Source organism: Macrobrachium nipponense, chromosome 43, assembly GCF_015104395.2.
Source record: "Macrobrachium nipponense isolate FS-2020 chromosome 43, ASM1510439v2, whole genome shotgun sequence".
NCBI lineage: Eukaryota > Metazoa > Arthropoda > Malacostraca > Decapoda > Palaemonidae > Macrobrachium > Macrobrachium nipponense.
In genome coordinates this window covers 2,851,660-2,872,149 of record NC_061104.1, presented here as the reverse complement: position 1 = coordinate 2,872,149, position 20,490 = coordinate 2,851,660, and the positions used below count along the sequence as shown (strand labels likewise).

At 39.2% G+C, this 20,490-nt stretch overlaps 2 protein-coding genes across 2 annotated transcripts; both read left to right on the top strand.

The window, feature by feature from the left end:
• The first annotated feature begins 13 nt into the window (after window positions 1-13).
• On the top strand, window positions 14-7,639 carry LOC135213769 (histidine-rich glycoprotein-like). The gene is made up of 3 exons (XM_064247896.1): window positions 14-24; window positions 3,009-3,377; window positions 7,345-7,639. The coding sequence occupies exons 1-3, from the start codon at window positions 14-16 to the stop codon at window positions 7,637-7,639; spliced, it is 675 nt and encodes a 224-aa protein (XP_064103966.1).
• Window position 7,640: 1 nt separating this feature from the next.
• LOC135213768 (mucin-2-like) lies at window positions 7,641-20,364 on the top strand. Its single transcript, XM_064247894.1, has 2 exons — window positions 7,641-8,724; window positions 20,138-20,364. The coding sequence occupies exons 1-2, from the start codon at window positions 7,641-7,643 to the stop codon at window positions 20,362-20,364; spliced, it is 1,311 nt and encodes a 436-aa protein (XP_064103964.1).
• Window positions 20,365-20,490: the final 126 nt, after the last annotated feature.

Below are 20,490 nucleotides of genomic sequence, written 5' to 3'. Positions count from 1 at the left end.
GTTCCATATATAAATGTCTACAGAGTAAATTTCCCTATATAAATATATCTGAATAAGTAATGTTTCACATATAAATATATCCAGAGAGTAAAGTTCCTTATATAAATACATTGAAGGAGTAATATTCCTTATACGAATATACCTAAGGAGTAAAGTTCCTCATATAAATATATTTGAAGACATATGTTCCCTATATAAATATATCGAAGGAGTAATGTTCCTTATATAAATATATCTAAAAGTCCTGTTTCTCATATGAATATATCCAGAGTAAAGTTCCTTAATTACATATATCTAAAAAAATTAATGTTTCTCGTATGAATATATCCAGAGTAAAGTTCCTTAATTTATATAATCTGAAGAGATAAGTTTCTCATATAAATATATCTAACCTTTTGACTTAATTAGCTTTGGAAGTGTAATGACATTATTCGTAAGTGGCCAATATTTATTTCCTAAGTATTTTTTCATTGGCCAAAATATATTCATAAATCTTTTTTTTATCCTCTTATAAAGAAAAGTTTCATTCATATGAAATTGTATTGAATAGAAATTTGTAATAAAGGTAATAAAGAGTATTCTGCATAATTAGAGTTTGAGTTTTTGTGTAGAATTAAGATTTGTAAAAAAGCTTATTCTGCATAATTAGAGTTGGATTTTTTGTGTTGAATTAAAATTTGTAATGATTATTCTGCATAATTAGAGTTGGAATTTTTGTGTTGAAATAAAATTTGTAATAAAGATTATTCTGCATAATTAGAGTTGGAATTTTCCTTTTTCAATAAAAGAGAATTTATTATTATTATTATTATTATTATTATTATTATTATTATTATTATTATTATTATTATATTTTTTTTTTTTTTTTTTTTTTTTTTTTTTTTTTTTTTTTTTTTTTTGCTCTATCACAGTCCTCCAATTCGACTGGGTGGTATTTATAGTGTGGGGTTCCGGGTTGCATCCTGCCTCCTTAGGAGTCCATCACTTTTCTACTATGTGTGCCGTTTCTAGGATCACACTCTTCTGCACGAGTCCTGGAGCTACTTCAGCCTCTAGTTTTTCTAGATTCCTTTTCAGGGATCTTGGGATCGTGCCTAGTGCTCCTATGATTATGGGTACGATTTCCACTGGCATATCCCATATCCTTCTTATTTCTATTTTCAGATCTTGATACTTATCCAATTTTTCCCTCTCTTTCTCTTCAACTCTGGTGTCCCATGGTATTGCGACATCAATGAGTGATACTTTCTTCTTGACCTTGTCAATCAACGTCACGTCTGGTCTGTTTGCACGTATCACCCTATCCGTTCTGATACCATAGTCCCAGAGGATCTTTGCCTGATCGTTTTCTATCACTCCTTCAGGTTGGTGCTCGTACCACTTATTACTGCAAGGTAGCTGATGTTTCTTGCACAGGCTCCAGTGGAGGGCTTTTCGCTACTGAATCATGCCTCTTTTTGTACTGGTTCTGTGCAAGTGCCGGGCATTCACTTGCTATGTGGTTTATGGTTTCACTTTTCGTATTGCACTTCCTACATATGGGAGAGATGTTATTTCCGTCTATCGTACTTTGAACATATCTGGTTCTTAGGGCCTGATCTTGTGCCGCTGTTATCATTCCTTCAGTTTCCTTCTTTAGCTCTCCCCTCTGTAGCCATTGCCAATTGTCATCGCTGGCTAGTTCTTTAGTCTGTCTCATGTATTGTCCGTGCATTGGTTTGTTGTGCCAGTCCTCTGTTCTTTCTGTCTTTCTCCTGTCTCTGTATATTTCTGGGTCTTCGTCTGCTTTTATTAGTCCTTCTTCCCATGCACTCTTTAGCCACTCGTCTTCACTGGTTTTCAGATATTGCCCCAGTGCTCTGTTTTCGATGTTGACGCAGTCCTCTATACTTAGTAGTCCTCTCCCTCCTTCCTTTCGTGTTATGTATAGTCTGTCTGTATTTGCTCTTGGGTGCAGTGCTTTGTGTATTGTCATATGTTTCCTGGTTTTCTGATCTATGCTGCGGAGTTCTGCCTTCGTCCATTCCACTATTCCTGCGCTGTATCTGATTACTGGCACTGCCCATGTGTTTATGGCTTTTATCATATTTCCGCCGTTGAGTTTTGACTTGAGTATCGCCTTGAGTCTCTGCATATATTCTTTCCTGATCGTGTCCTTCATCTCTTGGTGTTTTATATCTCCTCCTTCCATTATTCCCAGGTATTTGTATCCTGTCTCATCTATGTGTTTGATGTTGCTCCCATCTGGTAGCTTTATCCCTTCAGTTCTCGTTACTTTGCCTTTTTGTATGTTGACTAAGGCGCATTTTTCTATTCCAAACTCCATTACTATTATTATTATTATTATTATTATTATTATTATTATTATTATTATTATTATTATTATTATTATTATTAATTTCTTTCGTGCTTCCGAAGTGCCTACATGAATCTAAATAGAAACAAAAGAAATGTAATAAAAAAAAGTCACAATAACAGGAAACTAAGGATAATATAATATAAAAAAGCAAAAATAAAGGGAAACAACAGAAAATCTGATAAAAAAGCAATAAAAAAAGAATAAAATAAATAGGACGAGAAGAAAAAACATTAAAGGAAACAAGAAAACATAAAAATTGATGCAAAATTAAAATGATCGACAAATCAACAGAAAATGAGAGAGAACGACCCCTCCACCCCCACCTCTCTCTCTCTCTCTCTCTCTCTCTCTCTCTCTCTCTCTCTCTCTCTCTCTCACGTAGAATCAATGTTGAATATCTGTCTGGACAGGCTATTGCAAGAGAGAGAGAGAGAGAGAGAGAGAGAGAGAGAGAGAGAGAGAGAGAGAGAGAGAGAGAGAGTTTCAAAAACTGTCTATGCGTTACATGTGAAATGTTATTATTATTATTATTATTATTATTATTATTATTATTATTATTATTATTATTATTATTATTATTATTATTATTATTATCAAATACACAAGAGGAGGTCAGTGACCTTTTACCCTACCACTCCTACCACCACAGCTACCACTACAGCTACCATGACAGATACTACAACAGCAACAACAACTTCTACCACCACGGATACTACAACTGCAACAACCACTGCAACTACCACTCCTACAACTACAGCTACCACTACGGATACAACAACTGCAATAACCACTGCAACTACCACTCCTTTCACTACGGATACTACAACTGCAACAACCACTGCAACAACCACTGCAACTACCACTCCTACCACCACAGCTACCACTGCAACAACCACTGCAACTACAACAGGTACCACAACAGGAACTACCACACCTACCACCACAGACACTACTACTGCAACTACAACTGGAATAACGACAGGTACAACCACTGGTACAACCACAACCCCAACTTCAGGTACTACAACTACAACACTTCCTTAGTCACACACTGAAGACGCTACCAAACTTGGAATCTGGGAATCTAAAAGTCTTTGTTTATTTAATCTCAAGAATGGTTTTACATCAGAGAAATTTGCATATCTGTACATTCTTACGGTCTCACTATTCACCGAAACAACCAAAGAGTCCGAAACGGACATAGATATGTTTGTTTTATAATTGTAAGCTTATTTAATTACTGTATATTTATGTTATCATTGTAAACTTGTTTAAACAGTAATTAAAGTGACATCAGCTGACATTTGTTTTGTATTGTATGTATGGTGGTAACTAGTTTTAGCAACTAGCTACGTAGACTGCCATGCCATTGTAGAGTAATCCAGTAGAGTATCTTGATGGGCTTCTTAAATAATGATTATATTATTAATATTGTTATTAAACTTGATCAATGGCATCCTTGGCTTCCTCACACCTCTCTATTTACCTCTACTGACTAGGTTTCAGCCCATTTTCAAAACTATTATTTGCTTCTTCATACCTTACCTGTAATTACCTGGGCATTGGTTGTTCATGTGCCCTCGTATCAGCATAAAAAAAATTGAAAAGGTTCAGATTCTGTCAATTGTATCTTGGCTGCTATACAAATTATCAAAATGCCAAAGCATAAGAAAGTCAAGTTTGCCCCTCTGCCAAAGTATCCCTGTGGCGTTTGTAGTCAGGAGTGATAATGCAAATGTCATACAGTGCTCAGAATGTGACTTTTGGATTCACTAATGGATAAAAGTCTCCTGAACGAGTAGAGTAAGAGTTTTCGTTTAAAATTTTACTGTCCATCATGTGTTAAGAGCTGAAGATGGTAGTTACAGCTTTGAGAAGTCTCTATCCAGGCATGCAAATATTATCATGTTCAATTATTATGTTAATAGTTTAAAAAATATATTTTTTTATTATCTCATACCACAATTGCCTGATATCATAATACACTAGACTATACTACAAAAAAAAGTGCTTCTCATTGTCTAACTTTTGTGACACATGCCAGTAATTAAATTGCTCTGATCACTATACCTTTATCTTCAAGTCCCCTGTTTAAACAAGTTTGCAATCGTAAAAGAAATACTCACAGTAATTAAACAAGATTACAATTATGTAAGAAGGATATCTAGGGTCGTTTTGGTAAATAGTGAGACCCCAATCTTATTTTCAAATAGCTGCTTATACAAATGAAAACTGTATCTTTGATTCATTTGCCCTATTATTATCATTATAATTTTACTATTTTTCATCAGAAACCTTTTCCATCACTTAATAAGTAAAAAAAACTGTTTTACCCATGAATTTATATTCAGTGATTTTCCAGCATCATCTGAGAGTTTTTTTCCCTTTATACGAAGTTGTCATTTTTTTCACAATACTGATGTATAGACTTTAAAATAAAGATTAGCTCTGCAGATCTTAAATCTTTAGTTACTTAGTTATTCAAGGAGCTGACCCAAAGGTTTGTAGGTAAAAGGGTGAAAGCCTTTAATTTTAGGTAATATAGATTCCTAAAATATTACTTTTCACATAAAAAAAGATATTCGCAAAAAAACAGTTACAAGCCTAGTTTGCGAAAGATTTTAAATCACGCCCCTTGAGTGATGCTGGGAGTTCACAGATCATGCTGTTGTTTGTATTACAAGCATTACCCAGCTGCACATGCGCGAATTTCTTTCTTCTCGCACTACAAAGCATCAGCGACGCATCGTCAGAGAGCGATTTCTTGATGCATTTGTGGTTTGCAGAACTTTTGCGAGTGTTAGCGTATTTATGATGCAACTGGACGTTTGCAAAGATATCCCAACGTTGTCAGGACTGTGAAAGGCGCGTATTGCCTGGTTGTAGCTTTTATCAGTTTTGAAATATTTTCATATAAATCACAAGTGCCAAAATTTAAAACTGTGGTCAACTTTGACTCGACCGAAATGGTCGAAAAATGCAATTGTAAGCTAAAACTCTTACATTTTAGTAACATTCAATCATTTACCTTCATTATGCAACAAACGGGAAGTCTGTAGCACAATATTTTTATTATTTATGGTGATATTGAAAAAAAATTGAAAAAAGCTTTTCCCTTCCCTCCGCGCACTGTAACTCTGCTGAAAATCTCAGAATTTCTTTAGTCACCTTGTCGTAATTTTCGCACCGTTTTATATTAGGCCTTACATAAAATGTGCGCAATATCATGTAGAATACAACAAAAAATAACTCATGGTTGTAGCTTTTATCAGTTTTGAAATATTTTCATATAAATCACGATAAATAGAAAAAATTCGACCATCGGTCAACTTTAACTTGACCGAAATGGTCGAAAACTGCAATTGCAAGCTAAAACACATACAGTCTATCAGTATTCAATCACTTACCTTCATTTTGCAACAAACGGGAAGTCTCTAGCACAATATTTCGATTTATGGTGAATTTTAGAAAAAAAAAATTATTTTTAGGTCTGCATGTTACGAATTCATGCATCATTTTGTGATGGTATGTTCTCTGTGTTGCTTTGATCGTTTTACAATTTGTTATATACCAAAGTCATTGCAATTTAGTGTACAATACAACGACAAAAAATAACTCATTAACTTTAACCATTTTGCTCATAGCGCGATTTGTATACAATTACATATGAAATTATTTTTTCGTGCTGTCATATATTCCAATATTTATATTTAATAATGATTTTTTTTCATTTCTGATGGGTGCATACTAACCTTCAGGCAATGAAAAAAAAAGGAGCAAAAAATAAACTCTTAATCTTAAAAACTAAGCGTGTTGTGATTTTTTTAAAAAAACTTTTTTTCCGCTTCAGCACTAAATCCTGAACACCGCCAGCATACGACAGATACTTTTGTAAATATAAATAAAGGCTCGGCGTTTATGGGTTTATAACCGAAGATTAGAGTTTAATAATATTTTTTATACAATATGCTATGTATTAATTTTATCATAGAATTACCTTTATTTCTTAATATCTTCATCAATTTCCACCTTGTGATTCCTATTCTATTATGAATCACTAGTAAAAATTACATTGGTTTATTTATCTATATCTTACTTAAATCCTCATTTGGGATTTTAGTACCAGTATGAATTATATTTGTTCGTTTAACTCATATCTTCCTTTCACTGTTTAAAAACCTTCATTTTCGGTTTTCCCATACTTCACTGTTTAAAAACTTTCATTTTCTGTTTTCCCATAGTTCACTGTTAAAAAACCTTCATTTTCTTTTTTCCTATACTTTTGATTACAACTGCTTGATCAAGCTTGGTTCTTCATAAATAATGGCTGTATTTATAAAAGGTCTATGAACAATAACTTCAGCTCTGAACAATAATTATATTTATTTTCTTTCTTCTTCATTATGTTATCCTTTCATTATCTAACCTTCATCAAAACTTTCCTTACCTTAGATCTTAGGGATTTGAAAGTAATTCCGAAGGATTTATCAACAAAGATTTTATAGGTTTTATGGATTTTCAAAGAATAAAGTCTACGAATGAAATTCAAAGGATTTATCAACAAAGATATTCGAGATTTAATTGATATCAAAGTTAATCTGAAGGATTTAACAATAAAGATTATTTAGATTTTTGTGATTGAAGGAATTTTAAAGTAAACCTGAAGGATTTATCAGGAGAGCTGATTGAGATTTTAAGGATTGAAGGACTTTTTAAGTAAATTCGAAGGATTTATCAGCATTACGAAGGTTATCTCGATTCTATAGACGTCGTGATTTTAAAGATTACAAAGCTTATCTGAAGTAGTTTCTACTGACAAAAATATTATTCAGATTTTAAGGATTTTAAGGATTTCGAAGAAAATCAAAAGGATTTATCAGTGATTACTGATCAAAAAGATCGCTAATCATTACATCACATTTATTATCTAATTATTCTAAATTATCAAATGTTTTATATTCTTATATTTTTCATTTTTTTTTCAGGAACTACCACAGCTACGACTACAGATACCACAACTGCAACAACCACTGCAACTACCACTCCTACCACCACAGGGACAACTACGGCTATCACTACGGATACCACAACTGCAACAACCACTGCAATTACCACTCCTACAACCACAGCTACAACTACGGCTACCACTTCGGATACTTCAACTCCAACTACGACTCCTACCACCACAGCTACAACTATGGATACTACAACTGCAACAACCACTGCTACTACGACAGCTACCACTACGGATACTACAACTATAACAACCACTGCAACTAACATGCCGACCACTACAGGTACCACTACGGATACCACAACTGCAACAACCACTGCAACTACCACTCCGACCACTACAGGTACCACTACGGATACCACAACTGCAACTACCTACCCTACCACAACAGTTACCACAACGGCTACCACTGTAGATACTACAACTGCAACAACCACTGCAACTACCACTCCTACCACCACAGCTACCACTACAGCTACCACTACGGATACTACAACTGCTACATCCACTCCTACCACCACAGCTACCACTACGGATACTACAACTGCAACTACAACTCCTACCACCACAGCTACCACTACAGATACTACAACTGCAACAACCACTGCAACTACCACTCCTACAACCACAGCTACCACTACAGCTACCACTACTGATACTACAACTACAACAACATCTGCAACTACTACTCCTACCACCAGAGCCACCACTACTGATACTACAACTACATCTACAACTACTACCACCACAGCTACCACTACAGCTACCACTACAGATACTACAACGGCAACAACTACTCCTACCACCACAGCTACCACTACGGACACTACAACTGCAACAACCACTGCAACTACCGCTCCTACCACCACAGCAACAACCACTGCTACTACCACTCCTACAACCACAGCTACCACTACAGATACGACAACTGCAACAACCACTGCTACTACCACTCCTACCACCACAGCTACCACTACCGATACTACAACTCCAACCACAACTCCTACCACCACAGCTATCACTACAGCTACCACTACGGATACTACAACTGCAACAACGACTCCTACCACCACAGCTACCACCACGGATACTACAACTGCAACAACCACTGCAACTACCACTCCTACAACCACAGCTACTACTACAGATACTACAACTGCAGCAACCACTGCAACTACCACTCCTACAACCACAGCTACTACCACAGATACTACAACTTTAACAACTACTGCAACTACCACTCGTACCACCACAGCTACCACTATGGATACTACAACTGCAACAACCACTGCAACTACCACTCCTACCACCACAGACACTACCACTGCAACTACAACTGCAACAACCACAGGTACTACAACAGTTATAACCACTTGAACTACCACAGCCACAACATCAGTTACTAGCCCCTAATCATCTCCTTAGCCACATGCTGAAGACGCTAACAAATTTGGAATCTTGAAATTTGTCAGTCTGCGTTTATTTAGTTTTAGGAATGGTTTTGCCTATGAGGAATTTGCATATCTGTACATTCTTATTTTCAAATAGCTGCTTATACAAATGCAAAACTGTATCTTTGCCTTATTTGCTTATTATACTAGTTATTATTTCACTGTTTTGCATCTTAGACATTTTCCATCAATTAATAAATAAAAGAAAAACGGATTTACCCATGAAATTATATTACATTTTTCTGCATCATCTGAGAGTGTTATTTCCCTTATGTGGAGTTGTCATTTTTTTCATAATTTTGAGCTATAGACTTTAAAATTAAAATTGTAGTTCGTTTACTTTTTTAAGATCGCTCTGGTGGGGCCAAGTAGAAAAGAGTTGTCCTATATAAGGGTATGTAAGCTCCATTAAATGCTTCCTCCAGATATAATCCTTCTTGGGAAGATTCGCTTGGGAATCGAGGGAAAAGGTTTGCTTCTTCCCTGTTAACTTTTTTCTTTCTCGAATTTCTTTGTTCCTTCATTCTCTTTCTAAAATTATAGATGCGCCAAATGGTCTGTTTGCTACGGTTTTGGCCTTGGGACATAAATTCATAAGTCAATCGATCTATTATGACCTCAAAGATTCACTATCTTGTTTTGTTTGGTTCATTTTATAAGAAAAGACATCCACTCATTACTTCTTCACAGAACATTTTTATCAAAATCATCCAAGTTAGTCACAGTATTCACTTTATCTTTTCTTGTTTTGTAAAGACTGGAGATTCAACTAGATTTCCCGTCTCTCTTGCTTTCTTGTCAATTCTACAAATAGTCATTTCTGACACTTTTGTGCTTCAGAGGTTATTTGGATAACCTTCGGAACATCAGTTACATAACCTCCTTTTTGTTTTTCTAAACTGATGTATTTCAGGACATTATAGACTATATCCTTGGCCTCAGATGGTGGGTGAAGGCATTTGCGAGTCACTTGGGCTGCCCATACTTATCACCTTGGCCGGACATTTGGTCAACAAACCATTTTGGCCGAAATTTTACAAGCGCGAATAGTAACAAAAAATACTTTACTTTAAGTGTTTTAATTAACAGTTTATTGCCAAAAAATAAGCCCATAAAAATACAATAAGATGTATGTTCATAAGTATTTAAAGATTGTGCGCAATTGCTCTAAGAAAATCTATTTTTTTTAATCCTCATATTTCTCAATGATAGACACTAGCCTTGTGTTTAATATCTGATACTTCTTCGATGCTCTCAATGTAAGCCCTGGATTTACACTCTCAATTGTTAACTCCCAATTTAATTGCTCTTTCTTTACCTTTGAAACTAGACGGCAAATAGAAGGGTGGATGATTGTATATGTATATATTTATATATATGACACATTAATATAGAACATAAATATAAATACATATAGCAGGCTCTGTAAATAAAAATTGGGAAACGTGGTAGGTTACTAACAAAGTTGATTTCAATTGAGCATGGCTAGTTCAAAGTGTTTGAGGTGAAAAAGTACCAGTTACCCAATTCAACAATTAAGATCGTAAATTCAAAGTAAATGCCTATTGTTTTCGAACTGTTGAGATTGCTTGTTATAATTAACAGAACGATTGCGGGTGTAACATTCATGTAGGTACGTCTATAACATTTTTGGCCAAATATTCTTCGGTTAAATATCCATCGGCCAAATGTATGGGAGCCCTTATCACAGTGGCTGGTCAAGAGCGAATATCCTTTAATGATACTGACCATGACCTTTTAAATCCTCTTAGGACCCCTAAACTCAGATCTGGCATTGCCGGGGAAAAATATGCCATACCTTCATATTCATTAAAGAAACTAAGATTTTAACCAAGAATAGACGAAATAAGATATATTCAAAATATCTGATGGAAACAAAGAACTACAGTTCAAGAAATGAAAACTATTTCAATAGACTCCATGAAGCTAATTCGATCGCCATAACATGAAAATTGGTAACGTATGATATCTGTACAAGCCACACCACAGCGATCTTAGAAAAGTAAATGACCTATAGTTCTGCAGATCTTCAATCTTTAGTTAATTAGTTACCTTAGATCTTGAGGAATTGAAAGTATTTCTGAAGGATTTATCAGCAAAGATTATAGAGGTTTTATAGACTTTCATGAATTAAAGACTACAAGGTAAACCCAAAGGATTTATCAATAAAGATATTCGAGATTTCAAGGATTTCCAAGTTAATCCGCAGGATTTATCAGGAAGACTCATTGAGATTTTATGGATTGAAGGACTTTTACAGTAAATTCAAAGGATTTATCAGCATTAAATAGATTATCTAGATTCTAAGGACTTCAGGATTTTAAGGGGATTGCAAAGTAAATCCAAATGCTTACTGACCAAAATATTATTCAGATTTTAAAAACTTAAGGATTTCAAAGTAAATCAAAAGGATTTATCTGTTAGGTATTTATGTTTATAACTACCTATTACCAGAGGTTATATTTGTGTTTACGGATACTTACTACTCATTAAGTATAACTACCCTGTTAACTATCTTGTCTTCTTTTAAACTGTATATCATTATAAGTTAGTCTTAAAAATAAAGTCATTCAGAAAGGATCTATCTGAGTTTCGTCTCCATCCAAATACTTCAATGGCGACGAGGAACTGACTCACGAAAGGGAAAATTAAGGATGGCGCATTTGGGTAATATAGCAGCATATGACAAATCCGAGGACTTTGAAGATTATGTCGAAAGGTTTGATCAGTTCTGCTTAGCAAATGACATAACAGAGGAAGATAAGAAACGGGCAGTTTTCTTGAGTGCCGTCGGCGCTCCCACATATGGACTTCTGAAGACATTGCGTGCCCCTAATAAGCCCTCTTCAAGGACTTATCGAGAACTTACTGAGCTTTTGAAAAATCACCTTCACCCAAAACCCATCCTGATAGCTGAACGTTTCAAGTTTTACAATAGGAAACAACGTCCAAGGAAGAATCCATCAACTGATTATTGCAACGGAGCAACGGAAATTGGCGGAAACATGTCAGTTTGGTGCTTTTCAAGAGGAAGTTTTAAGAGACTTGTTTGTTATTGGATTGGCCAACCGCTCGGCACAGAGGAAACTATTAAGTGAACAGCAGCTTGACTTAAAGAAAGCATTTTCGATTGCTTTAAGTCAGGAAATGGCTGATGAAAACGTCACGAAGATTCAGGGTCAAACTCAGGAGGTAAAAAAAGTTGTTGGGCCGAAAGCTTCTCTCCTTGAGTGTTACCGTTGCGGGAAGACAAACCATAAGGCTGATGTTTGTTTCCATAAGGATACTGAGTGTAATGGGTGTCATAAAAAAGGACACCTTCGTAGAATGTGCCGAATGGAAAATCACACCACAGTCAATCGAAATTGGAAATATGGAAGACAAGGAAGGAAACGATCGACGGTCAACATGGCAGAGGAGGAGACCAGCTGCTTGAAAGAAGAAACTACAGAGTGCAAACTACAGGATGAATTGTGCAATACATTGAAATACTGTGTTAAGAAAATGAAAGCAAGACACAATAAGGTTCCAGAGATAATAGTGAAAGTTAAATTAAATGGGATACCAATTGATATGGAATTGGACACGGGAGCGTCTGTGTCACTGATAAGTGAAGAGTTCTACGCTAAACATCTGAAAAATACAGTACTTCAATCCAGCGATATTGTGCTGAAAATCATGACGGGAGAAAAAATAGAAGTCGTCGGGATATGCTACGTAACTATGGAAGTTCATGGACACAGAGTGGAGGAAGTGCCATTGTATGTGGTACAGGGGAATGGACCTGCCTTATTCGGTAGGGACTGGCTGCATTTTGCGAAATTTGACTGGAAAAAGTTAGCTGTAAATCATCTGCATTCTGGTATTCTGAAAACCTCAAAGTTAGAAGAACTGTTAAGGAAATATGGTGATGTCTTTGATGGTGAACTGGGTACAGCCAAGAATATAAAGGCTCATATTCGTGTGAGAAAGGATGCAAAACCAATCTTTTATAAAGCGAGGACAGTTCCTTATGCAATCAGAGATGCTGTGAATGCAGAACTTAAAAGACTAGAATTGGAAGGAATTATTGAGAAAGTTGACTATAGTGAGTAGGCGGCACCGATAGTGCCCGTTTCAAAAGACAATGGCTCTATTAGGATCTGTGGTGACTTCAAGGTCACCATAAATCGTTATGTGGAAAACCCTGAACATCCAATGCCAAATCCAGATGAACTATACCAGCGACTGAACGGTGGAAAAACCTTCTCAAAGTTAGATTTATCGCAAGCTTATCAGCAAGTGGAACTAGATGAGGAATCTAGGAAATATGTCACGATTAACACACCACTTGGTTTGTACAGATATACACGTTTACCATATGGTGTCTCAGCAGCACCACAACTTTTTCAGTCTTTAATGGATAAAGTTCTGCAAGGAGTGCCTTGTGGATGCAACATAGATGATATTAGTCTTACTGGGAGACCCGAAGCTGAACATTTACACAATCTTGAAAAGGTACTTGAGCGGTTGCACATTAATGGGTTGAAATGTAATTTGTCGAAATGTGAATTTATGAAGCCCTCCTTGAAATATTTGAGTTTCATTGTAGATGAAGAGGGTATTCATATGACGGAGGATGCCATTGCAGCAGTCACGGAGGCACCAAGGCCAGAATCAAGGTCTGAAATGCAATCCTTCCTGGGGCTGGTAAACCATTACCGTCGCTATGTGCCAAATCTCTCATCAGTCGCAGCGCCTCTCACGGAATTACTGCATAAAGACAGAAAATGGCATTGGTCAGTGGAGTGTGAAAGAGCTTTTTCCGAGATTAAAAAATGCTGACCACTGAAACAGGAGTATTAGTGCACTATGATTTGAGTAAACCTGTGACGTTGGCAGTAGATGCATCACCTAAAGGACTTGGAGCAGTGCTTTCCCATATCACCAGTAACGGAGAAAGACCAATTGCTTATGCATCAAGAATGTTAACACCCACTGAACGTAACTATTCCCAAATTGAGCGCGAGGGTTTGGCAATCATCTTTGGACTACGGAAGTTTCATCAATATTTATATGGTCGTAAATTCACCCTTATTACAGATAACAAACCACTGTCATACATTCTGGGACCCAGGAAGGGCATTCCAGTCCTTGCAGCTGCAAGAATACAACGCTGGGCTATACAGTTAGCAGCTTATGATTATGACATTGAATTACGTCGTTCAAGTGACAATGGAAATGCTGATGCACTCTCACGGTTGCCTTTACCAGATTGTGACTCCAATGGTCCGTGGAAAAGAGTACATGTTGATTTCGCAGGACCATTCCTGGGACAAATGTACCTCATTATGATTGACGCATATTCAAAATGGCCAGAAGTACACCCAATGAAATCAGTTACAACTATGAATACCATAGAGATCATGCGGCGGGTATTTGCTCAGCATGGGGTTTGTGTAGAGCTCGTGTCTGATAATGGCAGACAGTTTGTGGCTGAGGAATTTAAAGAGTTCATGACCCAAAATGGTGTAAAGCATATACTGATACCCGCTTATCACCCAAGCAGTAATGGGCAGGCCGAAAATACAGTAAGAACATTCAAACAAGGAATGAAAAGGGCGATGAGAACATTGCAATCATGTAATACATCTTTAAATACCAAGTTGTGTCAATTTCTACTGACTTACCGAACTACACCTCACTGTACAACAAAACGCACGCCTGCAGAGCTCATGGGTCGGCAGTTACGCACTCGCCTTGATTTACTACACCCAGATGCATCTCAGCGAATTGAAAGAAAATCCTCAGAGAACGAGAAACCAATGAGGGAACTCTATATAGGGGACGTGGTACTGGTTCGGGATTATCGTCAAAATACCAAGAAGGGCATATGGACTCGAGGAGTTGTGGTTCTAAAATTGGGTCCATGCACATACAATGTACAAGTGGACGGTAACTTAATATGGAAAAGGCATATTGATCAAATGAGACTGATCTCCAATGATTCTCAAGATAACAAAAATGAACTTTTAGCACGTGATTCTTCAGAGTTGGTCAGCTATCCAGACCCGCCATTACCAAAAGAGTTCATACATACTCGTGAAGAGTTAGGCGATGCAGTTGCAGGTGCAGAGAAAAATGAAATCCCAAATGTAGAAGAAAAGGAGGCGGCAGCTGCAGAAGAACTATCGGGAAATGAAAATGGTAAAACTTCTGATGGCTCACCTGATAGATCGATATCTGAATTACCAAAACTTCGAAGGTCTACCAGACAAAGTAGACCACCTGACTATTTTAGAATGTAAAATAATTAATAGCACTAAGTATGTTTTTGTATTATTTATTCAAAGCTATGCCACCATTTAATTATTGATTGCTTTATCCTTTTATTTGCTTTAATCATTCATTCTTTTTCCCGAGGGGAAAAGGTGTTAGGTATTTATGTTTATAACTACCTATTACCAGAGGTTATATTTGTGTTTACAGATACTTACTACTCATTAAGTACAACTACCATGTTAACTATCTTGTCTTCTTTTAAACTGTATATCATTATAAGTTAGTCTTAAAAATAAAGTCATTAAGAAAGGATCTATCTGAGTTTCGTCTCCATCCGCATATACTTCATTATCAATAATTACTGATCAAAAAGATCACTAATCATTGCATCACATTTATTATCTAATTATTATAAATTATATTCTAATATTTTCCTTTTTTTGCCGGATCAACCACAGCTACCATCACAGGTACAACTACGGATACCACAACTGCAACAACCACTGCAACTACCACTCCTACCACCAAAGCTACCACAACGGATACCACAACTGCAACTACCACCACAGCTACCACAACGGATACCACAACTGCAACTACCACCACAGCTACCACAATGGATACCACAACTGCAACTACCACCAAAGCTACCACAACAGATACCAAAACTGCAACTACCACCACAGCTACCACAATGGATACCACAACTGAAAACACCACTGCAACTACCACTCCTACCACAACAGCTACCACAACGGATACCACAACTGCAAACACCACTGCAACTACCACTCCTAATACAACAGCTACCACAACGGATACCACAACTGCAACTACAACCACAGCTACCACAACAGATACCACAACTGCAACTACCACCACAGCTACCACAACGGATACCACAACTGCAAACACCACAGCAACTACCACTCCTACCAAAACAGCTACCACAAAAGATACCACAACTGCAAACACCACTGCAACTACCATTCCTACCACAACAGATACCACAACGGATACCACAACTGTAACTAGCACCACAGCTACCAAAACGGATACCACAACTGCAACTACCACCACAGCTACTACAATGGATACCAGAACTGAAAACACCACTGCAACAAACACTCCTACTACCACACCTACCACAACGGATACCACAACTGCAAACACCACTGCAACTACCACTCCTACCACCACAGCTACCACAACGGATACCACAACTGCAAACACCACTGCAACTACCACTCCTACCACCACAGCTACCACAATGGATACCACAACTGCAAACTCCACTGCAACTACCACTCCTACAACAACAGCTACCACAATGGATACCACAACTGCAACTACCACCACAGCTACCACAATGGATACCACAACTGCAACTACCACCACAGCTACCACTATGTATACAATGACTGCAAACACCACTGCAACTACCACTCCTACCACAACAGCTACCACAATGGATACCAACACTGCAAACACCACTGCAACTACCACTCCTACCACCACAGCTACCACAACGGATACCACAACTGAAAACACCACTGCTACTACCACTCCTACCACCACAGCTACCACAACAGATACCACAACTGAAAACACCACTGCAACTACCACTCCTACCACCACAACTACCGCAACAGATACCACAACTGCAAACACCACTGCAACTACCATTCCTACCACCAAAGCTACCACAACGGATACCACAACTGAAAACACCACTGCAACTACCACTCCTACCACCACAGCTACCACTACAGATACCAACACTGAAAACGCCACTGCAACTACCACTCCTACCACCACAGCTACCACAACGGATACCACAACTGAAAACACCACTGCAACTACCACTCCTACCACCACAGCTACCACAACGGATACCACAACTGAAAACACCACTGCAACTACCACTCTACCACCACAGCTACCACAACAGATACCACAACTGAAAACACCACTGCAACTACCACTCCTACCACCACAACTACCACAACGGATACCACAACTGCAAACACCACTGCAACTACCACAAAAGCTACCACAACGGATACCACAACAGAAAACAGCACTGCAACTACCACTCCTACCACCACAGCTACCATAACGGAAACCATAACTGCAAACACACGGAATTACCACCCTACCACCACAGCTGCAACCTGACCACTGGGCCTACCACCACAGGGGCTACCACAACGGATACCACAACTGAAAACACCACTGCAACTACCACTCCTACCACACAGCTACCACAACGGATACCACAACTGAAAACACCAACTGCCACAACTACCACGCCTACACACCACACCTACCACAACGGATACACAACTGAAAACACCTCGCAACTACCACTCCTACCACCACAGTACCACAACGGATACCACAAACTGAAAACACCACTGCAAACTACACCACAGCTACCACAACGGATAAACCCACCACTGCGAAACACCACTGCAACTATCCACTCCTACCACCAAAGCTACCACAACGGATACCACAACTGAAAACGCAACTGCAACTACCACAACAGCTACCACAACGGATACCACAACTGCAAACACCACTGCAGCTACCATTCCTACCACCACAGCTACCACAACGAATACCACAACGGCGAACACCACTGCAACTACAACTCCTACCACCAAAGCTACCACTACGGATACCACAACTGCAAACACCAACCCCGGCTCAGCTACCATTCTACCACCACAGGCTACCACAACGAATACCACAACGGCGAACAACCACTCGCAATACAAACTACCTACACAAAGCTACCACTAAGGATACCACAACCTGTCAAAAACCACTGCCAAAAACACTACCAACTCCTACACCACAGCGTACCACAACGGATACCACAACTGCAAACACCACTGCAAATACAACTCCTACCACCACAGCTACCACAACGGATACCACAACTGCAAACACCACTGCAACAACCACCACAGCTACCATAACGGATACCACAACTGCAAACACCACTGCAACTACCACTCCTACCACCACAGCTACCACAACGGATACCATAACTGAAAAAACCACTGCAAAAACTACCACAGCTACCACAACGGATACCACAACTGCAAACACCACTGCAACTACTGCTCCTACCACCACAGCTACCACAACGGATACCACAACTGCAAACACCACTGCAACTATAACTCCTACCACCACAGCTACCACATCGGATACCACAACTGCAAACACCACTGCAACAACCACCAAAGCTACCACAACGGATACCACAACTGCAAACACCACTGCAACTACCACTCCTACCACCACAGCTACCAATATGGATACCACAACTGAAAACACCACGGCAACTACCATTCCTACCACCACAGCTACCCACAATTGTATAGACCACAAACTGCAAACCCACCACTGCAACTACAACTCCTCCAAACCACATCCTACCAAAATGGAATACCACAACTGAAACACCACGAACAACTACGCCATTCTACCACCACAGCTACCACAACTGGATACCAACAAACCGAAAACAAAACCCACTGCAAACAACAACCACCACAGCTACCACAAACCGGATAACCACAAAAACTGCCAAAAACCAACTGCATCAACCACCACAGCTACCACAACGGATACCACAACTGCAAACACCACTGCAACTACCACAGCTATCACAACGGATACCACAACTGCAAACGCCACTGCAACTACAACTCCTACCACCACAGCTACCACTACAGATACCACAACTGAAAACACCACTGCAACTACCCCTCATACCACCACAGCTACCAAAACGGATACCAAAACTGCAAACACCACTGCAACTACCACTCCTACCACCACAGCTACCACAACGGATACAAAACTGACACTGCACTACCACTCTTACGCCACAGCACCACAACGGATACCACAACTGAAAACACCACTGCAACTACCACTCCTACCAACACAGCTACCACAACGGATACCACAACTGCAAACACCACTGCAACTACCACTCCTACCACCACAGCTACCACTACGGATACCACAACTGAAAACACCACTGCAACTACCACTCCTACCACCACAGCTACCATGCTACGGTATACCACACTGCAAACAATAAACACCACTGCAACTACCACCACAGCTACCACAACGGATACCACAACTGCAAACACCACTGCAACTACCACTCCTACCACCACAGCTACCACAACGGATACCACAACTGCAAACACCACTGCAACAACCAACCACAACTACCACATCGGATACCACAACTGCAAACACCACAGCAACTACCACTCCTACCACCACAGCTACCACAACGGATACCACAACTGAAAACACCACTGCAACTACCACTCCTACCACCACAGCTACCACTACAGATACCACAACTGAAAACACCACAGCAACTACCACTCCTACCACCACAGCTACCACAACGGATACCACAACTGAAAACACCACTGCAACTACCACTCCTACCACCACACTACCACAACGGAATAAAACCACCACTGCAAAACCACCAGCCACTACAACTCCTCCACCAGAGATAACACAACGGAAACCACCAACTGCAAAAACCACTGCAAATACCACTACTACCACCACAGCTACCACTACAGATACCACAACTGAAAACTCCACTGCAACTACCCCTCATACCACCACAGCTACCACAACGGATCTACACAACGTGATACAAACAAACTGGCCACACTGCAACTACCACTCCTACCACCACAGCTACCACAAACGGATACCACAGCTGAAAACACCACTGCAACTACCATCCTACCACCACCAGCTACCTACACGGAACACTGACCACACGGGCAATCCCACTCCACCACTGGAAAACCACCAACGGAATACCACTCCTACCACCACAAGCTACCACCACAACAGGTACTAACAACTGCAAACAACCAATGCAACTACCACTCCTACCACCACAGCTACCACTAACGGATACCACAACTGCAAACACCACTGCAACTACCACTCCTACCACCACAGCTACCACTACGGATACCACAACTGCAAACACCACTGCAACTACCACAACAGCTACCACAACGGATACCACAACTGCAAACACCACTGCAACTACCACTCCTACCACCACAGCTACCACAACGGATACCACAACTGAAAACACCACTGCAACTACCACTCCTACCACCACAGCTACCACACCGATTACCACAACTGAAAACCACAACGCCACTACACCAACAAGCTAACAACCAACCAGATACCACAACTGCAAACACCACTGCAACTTACCACTCTACCACCACAGCTACACAAAACGGATACCACAACTGAAAACAAAACACCACTGCAACTACACTCCTACCCACCACAGC

What these genes read in the sequence shown, in the direction of transcription:
- LOC135213769 (XM_064247896.1), top strand. An exon ending in AACCACAACCCCAACTTCAG is followed by an intron (nt 3,378 to 7,344) that starts GTACTACAACTA and finishes TTTTTTTTTCAG; the next exon opens with GAACTACCACAGCTACGACT.
- LOC135213768 (XM_064247894.1), top strand. Translation starts at nt 7,641, where the DNA reads ATGCCGACCACTACAGGTACCACTACGGATACCACAACTGCAACAACC. An exon ending in TACAACTGCAACAACCACAG is followed by an intron (nt 8,725 to 20,137) that starts GTACTACAACAG and finishes CTACCACCACAG; the next exon opens with CTACCACTACGGATACCACA.